The sequence below is a fragment of the Epinephelus fuscoguttatus genome, linkage group LG13 (genome assembly GCF_011397635.1).
Source record: "Epinephelus fuscoguttatus linkage group LG13, E.fuscoguttatus.final_Chr_v1".
Classification (NCBI taxonomy): domain Eukaryota; kingdom Metazoa; phylum Chordata; class Actinopteri; order Perciformes; family Serranidae; genus Epinephelus; species Epinephelus fuscoguttatus.
Genome location: NC_064764.1, coordinates 32695055 through 32706226, shown reverse-complemented (window position 1 = coordinate 32706226; position 11172 = coordinate 32695055). Strand labels below are relative to the sequence as shown.

The window sequence follows — 11172 nt, the reverse complement described above, 5'->3', positions numbered from 1 at the left end:
ACATTCCCCAGACTGATACCAATTAGAAATGCTGACGCAGCAGTGGGACACTCAGAGCAGGAATGTCTTTTGATCATCACAGACAAAAGGCATAATGACGTGTATTACAAAAAGGATGTCTTCGTCTGTGTGTGTGTGTGTGTGTGTGTAGCCCTGAAAATAACTCCTTTCATTTTTTTCCCAACATTTTAAAAGGACCCAAACTTTTGCCCTAAAATTATCTCAGCTAAATGTGATGTCCTACAGTGATAGCAGTGGTGACCCCAGAAATCTTTCTGGGCAGCAAAATGGGGCTACTGGAAAATCTTGGGGTGTCACACCAACACCAAAAGTCAGAGCTAAATTTCTTGATGCTGTTGGCTTGTTGAAAATTATGTCAATATGAAGAGTTAAGGAATCACATACTGATGTACTTTGGTATCTTATCTTACAGTTAATATTACTAAACTAGAAAAGCACTCAGAGAGTGCAGACCTCAGCCAAGTAGGTGATATTCCCTCCCCCTCCGCTAACGTTTGTCAATCGCTAACCTTATGTGCATGACCAAAACATCAAGTTGGGAGGCAGTTTTAATCAACAGCAGCGTCTTGTACATACCGTGTCACTGAGTCAGGAAAACCCCCATTCAGTCAGACGATAGACTTTATGTATTCCTGACGAGCCCAAGTAGGCCTACTCGCCACTGCAAACCGGTGGTGCACGTCTGGTCATGGAATGAGTCTATTCTAAAACTCGGTGAATACACAGTGCTATTAAGTGCTATTTTATTATTTTAATTATTTATTATATTTATTTTAATTTATTTTATTATATTATTTTGCTTCAACCAATCACCACCAAAATGTTGTCATCTGTTCCTTGTCCCATTATCCACCTTTCCTGAAAATTCCATCAAAATCCGTTCATAACATTTTGAGTTATTTTGCAGACAAACAGACAAAGACCAACGCCGGTGAAAACATAACCTCCTTGGCTGAGGTAATAACCAATGTGCATGACCCACAATCCTGTCTTATAAAGACAATGGCCAAAAAAATATTGCCTGGTGAGTCATAGCTCTGGAGATTTGGCAGTTCAGGTGAGAAATTTAGTTTAATTAGGTTGTATCCACACATGATTTTAGGCTAATGCAGAGGTGGAGGAAGTATAGATCTTTCAGTAAAAGTAGTGACAACTTAACATGGTCATCAGTTGATGAGCTGCACCGTGACATGTCAAGTGTGTGCTAGGGGTGGCACTTGATATGCGTCACATGACGCACTGTGCTGCAGTGGGGACAATTTCAAACACAAGTACACAAATCAGCTTCACTATAACTCGCAGCATTCACAGACAAAGCACTTGTCTTCATCTGGACACATTTCCCCCACAAATACAACATACTAATGTTATTAGCAAAAGCCTATGGCATTTTACATTGTATAATTTAGCCTAGCAGCTAGCGGACTTTTCCTCTACTCACATGACAGGGACACAGGGACAACAGCAACATTTAACAAAGGTAACATTACAACATTCAGCTCCATTATAGCTCACAAAGTTCCCAGACAAAACAACTGTCTTATACTAAAGACATTCTCCAAACTAATACAACATGCTAACATTATTAGCAAAAGCCTATGGCATTTTACATTGTATAAATTAGCCTAGCAGCTAGCAAACTTTTCCTCTGCTCATATGAAGCCAGGATAAATCACACACAAGACTTAAAATGCTATTTTTGTGGAGGCTTTATTGTCTTCACAGTTTATTGTTTTTTATCTGTGAAATTAAAGTAAATAAAAGCTTTGTTTCCACTGAGGGAAATGGTTTCATGGTCTCTGCGTCGCCATGAAGTGTAGTTAGGCTACATTTCTGGGGAGATGCACATCAGGCTGCAGTGTAGGGTAAGGCATTGATTTTGAGCAGAAGTATAAATCCTACATAACTCCCTACTGTTGCATAATTACAATTTTTTATTTGTGTGTAGAATTTTTCTACTGAAGAAATAATCCCAAAAACTGTTCACAGTAATATGTGCAGATGTTCTTGCAGCCTGCAATAAGTTACTTAGATGAACCATTATTACACATGGACAGGAATTAGCCTGCTACCATTAATTCAGTTAGGCTATTTCTTAATCCAGGATTTATGAGTGGATAGTGCTCACAGCATTTAAATAAAACATTGAAAATATCTTTGTAAAATCAGTGGAACTGACTAAACGATCCACAGAATGAACTGATAATGTTCATGGGAACATTTCCTACTGTACCAACAGTCCCCAAACTGTCCACACTAGCTGCCAACAATTATTAATGTCAGAAAACTTTTATGCACGCGTGCCTGTGTCCTGTTGTGCGCGTGTGTGGATGTTTTTTTGTTTGTGTTTTTTTTCCCCTCTCCTTCCCTCTGCCCGGTTTGGGATTTGCTGGTCAGTGACATGCCTCCCTCCGCCTGGCTCCTTATAGCCCCGGAGCGGCAGGAATCCCGGACGAGTGGTACGGACATCGCCGACGGAGACCGCCAACCCGGCGCGGAGCGTTCCCCTTTAAACACGGTCTTATGACTACAGACTGCCTCAGTGAGACACGACCGGAGGACCGGACCAGAGACCCACAGACAGACAGCCAGCCAGCCAGCCAGCCAGCCGGGGGACAGACAGGACCGAGACAGTGACTGAGAGCCGGGGACAGACAGATAGGACACAAGCTCCCCTGCAGAGGCTGAATGGTTGGAGGCAGTCTGAGAGAACAGCTGGAGTTACAGGATACTACCTCACCTGTCCCTCACCTGTCCGCAGGTAGGACCCGCACCTGTCATCATCTCACCTGAGCTGAGACATCAGCGGAAAATCATCAGTGATATTTTATCTAAGGGGACAAAACAGTTCAGTAGGCTTATATTTATATTTCTACATTTTATGTTGGCTAGTGCAGAGTAAGGAGATCATTTAGTTGAAGTAGCAGTGCAACAATGTAAAAGTGGTCTAGTAGAAATAAAAAGTGCCTACAGACCTATGCAGAGTGCTAAATTACTATAATTACTATGATGTGTAAATTATATTATCATAATGTTATGCATTAATGGGCAAGCAACAGTTTAATGCTGCAGCTGGTCAAAGTGAAGCTAATTTATTAATTTTTTATTTATATTTTTTTGTAATTCCAGTTGAACCACTTGAACTTGAAGACCTCCAAGAAAAATAAATAAATAAATACATAAAAAAAAAAAAAAATAATGTTTTTGACTGAATTTAGTTTAAATTAAAAATCAGATTAAATATCAAATTATTAAATTCATTTTATCATTTTTTGCCTGTTATATATTTTAACATAAAAAAAATAAAAATTTGTGAGACTTTTAGTTTTAATATGTCAACTAAACTTTATTTTGCAATTTAAGAAATTCAATTCATTCGAGCTCACTCATCAGGGTTTAGCTTTATAATCTTAAGGGACGTGAACACCGCTCTCCCAAGTAAAAGGCAACATTTGTTGGACCTATCCACCACCTCTCCCAGCCGCCCCACTTGGACTTTCACCAAAATAACTTGCGTTCTTGTCCTGCTGCGTCTCCCCCCCAACCCTGACGGCAGAAGTCACTGACCAAGCGCCCATTTTTTATGACTTCAGGTTGACACATTACGATAAATGCACGCAAAACAACATATGCAAAGGTGTAAGTTTTGTTTTAACATTTGGGGAGACAGACAGACATGAAACAGGGGCTTTGGGGTCCTCTGCCAGAAAATTTGGAGCGTCAAACACTTAATTTCCTGCATTCTTGTGAATGCATATGCACCAATTTGTGGCTTTTCTGCATCAATTTATGCAGTAAATGTGTTAAATTTTGACAAATTAAAAGTCCTCTGCTACATTCCTTTTTTATTTGGGTGGGCAAATGCATGGTCCAAATACTGAGGGGGAGGTGTCCCCTGCTTCCCACCTGAAAGCTACGCCTATGTGCTTACAGAGTAATGACAGTCAGATGTAATGCAACAAATTGTGTTCAGTATTTATGCATTACATGAGACAAAGTGGTTGTAAATCAGCACACGTGCAGTATAAGTTGAGAACTTTCTCAGATTTTGGTAAAACGATATCATCATCACAGTGTTGCTACTGATCCCACTGTTGAGTCTCTGCCTGCTGGTTGACCTCACTGACCTCAGTAGGTTATTTAATTTCTCTCTCTTGATCTCACAGGATTTAGTTTTTTGGGCCACCCGTTGCAACCTGTGGACACTTCCCCCTCCTGCAGCACTGAGGACATGTGTCGCCTGCCACTGGCTTCACTCTTCATTTGCCTCTGGTTGGTGGAGCGAAGCCACTGTAACGGCAGCCTTCAGGACAGCATGGCAGAGCTGCACACCAGGTTCACTGTCAGCCTCTACCAGACACTCACCGAGACAGAGAACAACTCCAACCTGATCGTGTCACCAGCGAGCGTCTCCTTGTCTCTGGGGCTGCTGCAGCTCGGCGCCAGGGGCAACACACTGGCTCAGCTGGAGGGAACGCTCGGATACAGCGTGAAGGGTAGGAGTCATCTCAGGTGTTTGATATTAGCTGCTCCTCATGCTGTGGGAGTGAGGTTGGAGAGGTTGTCGGTGGCTCTCAGTGCTGTTGGTACCAGGTGGCGTGGAGCAGTGCTGCTGCTGCTGCTGGCCCTGCAGAGCACAGTGGTGTCTGGAGCCATAATACCTGCCTCCACACCAACTCTAATCTCATTAACCACTCCTGCAGCTCGGCCCCGGGGTCGAGGGGTCACTGTGTTTAATCACAAACAAAACGAGAGCTGGAGCTGCTGTTTCTTTTACCTCCATGATGTGATCTCACATGTCAGTCAGGGATGGAAACTGATGATACTGGGCTTTAATTTAGCCGAATACCTCAGCTGTGATCTAAAGATTATTTCCATCAGCACCAAAAGAAGGTCTGGCATGATTCTAAACTAACCTGAGCTAAAACATGAGGATAAAGTCGGGCTGAACGTATAAGTTACATAAATTATCAGTTCTTTTGTCTATTATCCATCCATCCAACCATTTTCAACCGCTTACCCAAAGCCGGGTTGCAGAGGCAGCAGGCTGAGCAAAGTATTCCAGACATCCCTTTCCTCAGCAACGTTTTCCAGCTCCTCCTGGAGGACCCTAAGGCGTTCCCAGGCTAGATAAGATATATAATCCCTCCAGTGTGTTCTGGGTCTGCCCTGGGGCCTCCTACTAGTTGGACGTGCCTGGAACACCTCTTAACAGGAGGTGCCCACGAGGATCCTGATCAGATGCCCGAACCACCTCAAATGACCCCTTTCGACACACAGGAGCAGCAGCTCTACTCCGAGCTCCCTCCAGATGTCCAAGCTCCTCACCCTATCTCTAAGGCTGAGCCCAGACGCCCACAGAGGAAACTTATTTCAGCTGCTTGTGTCTGCAATCTCATTCTTTCGGTCACTACCCAGAGCTTATGACCATGGGTGAGGGCTGGTGCATAGATTAGGGCACATAATAAGAATATAGGTAGAAGCGGTTAGGTTACTCCTTCTGTAGGAAGAGATGTCTGACAGTGGAACATTGTCCAATGCTCTGTCAGGGAGTGTGAACTGAAGGGCCACTTCAGGTAAATGCAAGTTTTCTGAGGGCTGGCTTGACAATCTCGAATATAATAGAGATTATATAACATAAACATGCAGCTCTTTGTACTCAGATGTCAAATATGGTCTAAAAAATCTAGCAAGAAGTCTTGAAATCTGAGTCTGGAAAAGTATGGAACTTTAAAAAGGGAACATGTGTTTGAACCCTGATGATAAATCAGTGTATTCCTGTAAAAAAAAAGACAACATCCAACAACAAGAGCAACACCAAAAATTAAATAAAAGAAAACAAATCACAAGACTGAGAGGAGGCACCTACGATTTACTGCGTTTTAATAAATGCTGTGCACTAATGAAATGCTGCCGTCGTGAGAGAATCTGTGTTTGGCTTCAATTTGGATCATTTTATCCGAGACTGTCTGGAGTTTATCAGATGATAAGATCCCTGTGGTTTGTGCCGCTCAGCAGACTTGATGAAATTTGTGTTAAGCAAAGCCAAAATTAAGTCAAATGAGCATTTGTTTGCGCACAGTCCTGCGGGGACATGGTGCAAACTCAGTTAAGTTGCTGATGAAACAAGCCAGAGGCTGTTGTGCTGAATGCATTTCAGTGATGATTCTTGTGTTGTAGAGACGTTTATGAGCCATATTCCACCTGTTTTGTTTTTTTTTAAAGTGGTGTGAATTATACGTCTCTGACAGAGCTGAGGATCAGATGTGTAGCAGAGTAGAAGAGACATAGATGCTGAAACTGCTTTTCATCAGCTTCCTGCATCTCGTAACGCACCATCATGTCTGACCTGTCCTCTGTGTCCTCCAGATGCCCAGGTACAAGACTTCCTGCTGCATTCACACAGCGACACAAGCAACACCAGCCAGGGGATGCAGCTGCAGCAGACCTGCACGTTATTCATACAGTGCGGCATCCAGCTCCTGACTGACTTCACACAGCACGCAGCAGCCTGGGCCTACACCAGCGTGGTCCGAGCCAACTTCAGCCAGCCCAACCACACCCGCGGGCAGCTGGAGCGAGTGGGGAACAACCACGGTGAGCAGGACAGCTTCGTAAAACAGTCAGAGCCTTGATAATATATATTCGCACATATTTGGGTAGGCATGTCCTGATTGGCTGGCTATGTTTATGAAATCTCAACATGGAAACATTACAACTCAATCTGGGTGAAAATGGGTGTATAAGTTAAATTTTTGGGACGGCAGCCATATTGGTAATATGCAAATTAGAGAGCATAAAGAAAATACAATATGATTTAAAAATAAATCATAAATCTGAGTGTTCCAATGTGTTTCTAATTCTTAAAAATGTGAAATAGACTCCAAGTTTTCCGTAAGAGTTAAAAAATATATATATTTTATGTTGCCGCCATCGTGGAAATATGCAAATTAGATGTCTTGATGCATCCAATCATAAAAATAACCATTCCCATGTGTTTCTTGTGGCCATAAACCGTAATATAGACACCAAGTTTGCATTTGTAGCACATCTGGTTCAAAAGTTATAGCCAAAACTGTTTTAGGTGGCGGCCATATTGGATTTTGCCACCATGGTCAGCAGAATGCCAGTCTGCAATGCCCAAATTTGGTGGTTTTATTACAAACTGAACGACTAGAGGATGTCGATCTCCACGTTGTGAACCAGTGTCAAAGGTTTTTGAGTAATGTTTTTAATGTAGACTCACAACCGCAATGTCATGGTGTCAGTTACAGTTTTCTCTAATGACACTTCACAGTCAGTGCTTCCTCCATCCCACCAAACCTTCACTGGATGTATTTACAAATGCCTCTGTCCGTTACATCAGACCACATTAGCCAACAGTCCAGACACTGCAAAGAGCTCAGCTGCAGATAACATACCTTCACATTGACCTCTGCCCCTCCCTTGTTACCTCCCAGATGAGTCGTGGCCCCTCCAGGCAGGAAGCAGCAGTGGGGAGCTGTCGGGCTCGGGCGAGGCCCAGGCAGAGGCCCTGTGGTGGGGCCACCGGCTGCAGATGGCGCTGGTCAACACGGTGGCCTTCAGGGGCGTCTGGCAGAAACAGTTCCTGTTCACCAACACCCAGAACCTGCCCTTCATGCTGTCTGATGGGAGTGTGGTTAAGGTGCCCATGATGTATCAGGCTACAGAGGTCAGCTTTGGTAAGAGACGCCATCCATCATCCATCATCCATCCTTCCTTTCACTCTAAAAAACAATTCATTTTCCCATCAACACAGCTGTTGTAACAAACCCATCATACTGAAAAGTAACTGCCCACTATATAGTTATATATAACTCATACTGTTGCTGGTTTCTTTAAGTTTTATCTCATTCCAAATATCCCATCTTTGTTTTTTTAGCTATTGATCAGGTAAAATACGCAACCTCAAAACTTCACTTAAAGATGTAACTTCGGTATGTTTCACCCTGGACCTTATTTTCCTGTTTAAGTGACTCATGGGAACAACCATTTTTGAAAGAGGTTCAGTAGTGAGGAAGACAGGCTGCAATGTAACCACTCGGGACATGTTCGCACCGTCAGTGTACGTCCACAAATAGTGCCTGTTTTGCCACTGACAGGCTCAGACTGATTCTAAGCATCTGACAACACTATGGAAAGGATCCCTACAGAGACAGACCTTTGTGTTAAAGAGTAGATCCTTTCATTTCACTAGAAACAGCCCATTACATTACACACATATTGTGTATAGACCCAGCATGTTTTCACATCTAACTGGGTAAATGAAGGGTTTATTTTAACCAAACCTGAGTTGGTTTCCACTCTGAATGAAATCCATCCATCCATTTTCATTCATTTCTCCAAAGCCGGGTCATGGGGCCAGCAGGCCAAGCAAAGCACCCCAGACGTCCCTCTCCCCAGAAACACTTTCCAGTTCCTCCTGGGATACCCGAGGCATTCCCAGGCCAGATGAGATATGTAATCCCTCCAGCCTCTAACAGGGCGCCCAGGAGGATCCTGATCAGATGCCCGGACCACCTAAACTGACTCCTTTCTATACGCAGAAGCAGCGGCTCTACTCCGAGCTCCCTCCAGATGTCCGAGCTCTTTACCCTATCTCTAAGGGGAGGAAACTCATTTCGGCCGCTTGTATTCGCGATCTCATTCTTTCGGTCACTACCCAGAGCTCATGACCATGGGTGAGGGTTGGGACGTAGATGGACCAGTGAATCGAAAGCTTTGCCTTCTGGCTCAGCTCCCTCTTCACCACGATGGTCCGGCGCAGCGCCCACATCACTGCAGATGCCACACCAAACTGCCAATCCATATGGCACTCCATTCTTACCTCACTTATGAACAAGACCGTGAGATGGTTGAATTTCCCCACTTGAGGCAGTAAGTCTCTCCCAACCAGGACGGGCCAGTCCACCGGTTTCTGGCAGAGAACCATGGCCTCTGATTTGGAGGTGATTCTGAATGAAGTGTGTTTTACATTTTGTGTACAAAAAGAAGGATCTCACTCTTCAACAATGAGGTCTATCTCTGTTGGGATCCTTTCCATAATGGTGTCAGAAATCTGTCTCAGGGCTGTTGGATGCAGTACTCTCGCTCAATATAAGACCAATTTTATTTGTTCCCAGTCACTTCAATGCAAAAATGTAAACATAGTGTCCAGGTTGGAAAATACAAAGCTACCCTTGAAGTCACTGATAACACTGTTTTTGACATCTTACAAGTCAGAGGTTGCATACCTGAACTTGTCGCCCTCCCTCGTAGGTCAGTTCAGGACAGCATCAGATCAGCGTTACACCGTGTTGGAGCTGCCATACCTGGGCCGCTCTCTCAGCCTGCAGGTGGTCCTGCCCAGCGAGAGGAAGACGCCGCTGTCCTCCCTCGAGTCCCAACTCACCGCTCGCCAGCTGGCCTCCTGGGACACCGGCCTGCGCAGAATCAAGATGGACATATTCCTACCCAGGTCAAGATCATGCATTCTGTTTCAAGATGATTCTAAGACTCAACATCTTTGAGATGATGTACAAACATTGTTGTGTCTGGCGTTCACAGGTTCAGAATGCAGAACAAGTTCAACCTGAGGTCAGTGCTTCCCGCCATGGGCATCAGCGACGCCTTCAACCCGACGGCAGCTGATTTCACTGGAATATCAGGTCAGTACATCAACTTGTTAGAACAAGCAGATCACAAACAGCGTAGCGTACCATAAGCTGCAGGTGACACACTGATGCCTGTGGCTCTGCTGGCAGCTCACAGTTTGTTTCCTCCTGCAGTGGAGGAGAGTCTTTACGTGTCAGATGCTTTCCATGAAGTGAGAATAGAAGTCACAGAAGATGGGACAAAAGCAACTGCTGCTACAGGTGAGAGATGCTCTGCAGAATAATGAAATTAAACAGATTATTATACATTTAAACATGATTCTGCCTGCCTGTAATAATTTATTTAACAGAATAACAGATTATGGGATAATAAACCAGTATTTTTTGACCTTGCAGCGATGGTGCTCCTCAAACGATCCCGTGCTCCTGTTTTCAAAGCGGACCGGCCGTTCTTATTTCTTCTACGACAGATTAACACAGGTATTCTTTTACACTGTAAATACATTACACATGTTTCCCACTCCAAATCCAGCTGTGCCGCTTAAAGGAACATGCCAGTAGTCTCCATGTTTTGACTCTACAACCAATCCAGACTCCCAGAGGGTGGAGCTCCTACCAACAGGGTTGCATACAGGAGTATTGCACAGAGCCAGTGATTAGACTGAGATTGAGTATACAACTTTGTGACAAAATTAGTCCCAGATTCGGACCAAAGCAAGACAACTCTAGGTCTGAAGGCACCCTAAGTCTGCATGATTTGCAGTTAAACGCCCAACATGCAGGATTTGAATATTTCAGATTTGGCGACCCCTGGTGTTAGTATCAAAAAACACACCGCCACAGGAACAGTTCAATGACCGGCCTGAATGCAACAGGGTGCGCTAATATTCACTCAAAATCTTCACACTGTGTCTTTTAGTATTTCAAACTCACAAAAACACTGGTATGATCCTTTAAAGCAAAGAAGAAACTGAAACTTATCTTTACTGTGTTTTCCATTCCAGGATCCATCTTGTTCATGGGCCGAGTGATGAATCCAGCGGACCAAGCACCCTAAGATACCCAAACACCTCTCACACACACTCACACACACACACACACACACACACACACACACACACACACACACACACACACACACACACACACACACACACACACACACACACTCCCCCGACCCCCTTATTTCACTACTGGTATTTATTTGTGGACCAACGGGAGGGCCCACGGACACTTCAGGAAGAGGGACAATATTTTTGTACATGTCTGTAAATAAAATTTTAATACATGTTTTTACGCTCAGTGTGTTTTGGCCCTTTCTTCCATTAATGGGAATTTTTAACGACTTTAAGTGATTTCACTGTCACAGACAAATTTCCAATTAAGGAGGCTGTTCTGTGGAAAAGCAGGAGAAACGGGTGGAGTTCTGGAGCGAACCAGAGTCTGTGTTTATTCGGTGTGTATCTGATCCACCAACTTATTTGAGTTAGAAATCTTAATTTTTGACAGTTCGGCTCTCATTCTCAGTCTCCTCCCA

General features: G+C 44.0%; 1 protein-coding gene across 1 annotated transcript; it reads left to right on the top strand.

Moving 5' to 3' along the window:
• The first annotated feature begins 1480 nt into the window (after nt 1–1480).
• On the top strand, nt 1481–10722 carry serpine3 (serpin peptidase inhibitor, clade E (nexin, plasminogen activator inhibitor type 1), member 3). The gene is made up of 10 exons (XM_049594077.1): nt 1481–1501; nt 2451–2782; nt 4188–4517; nt 6391–6618; nt 7482–7724; nt 9301–9499; nt 9589–9689; nt 9810–9896; nt 10032–10115; nt 10640–10722. The coding sequence occupies exons 2-10, from the start codon at nt 2710–2712 to the stop codon at nt 10690–10692; spliced, it is 1398 nt and encodes a 465-aa protein (XP_049450034.1). The 5' UTR covers nt 1481–1501; nt 2451–2709; the 3' UTR covers nt 10693–10722.
• The last annotated feature ends 450 nt before the right edge of the window (nt 10723–11172 follow it).

Bases quoted from the DNA above. Each gene is read 5' to 3' on its own strand.
- serpine3 (XM_049594077.1), top strand. From the start codon at position 2,710: ATGGTTGGAGGCAGTCTGAGAGAACAGCTGGAGTTACAGGATACTACC. The intron at 6,619-7,481 runs GTGAGCAGGACA...GTTACCTCCCAG, and splicing joins GCGAGTGGGGAACAACCACG to ATGAGTCGTGGCCCCTCCAG. The intron at 9,500-9,588 runs GTCAAGATCATG...TGGCGTTCACAG, and splicing joins ATGGACATATTCCTACCCAG to GTTCAGAATGCAGAACAAGT.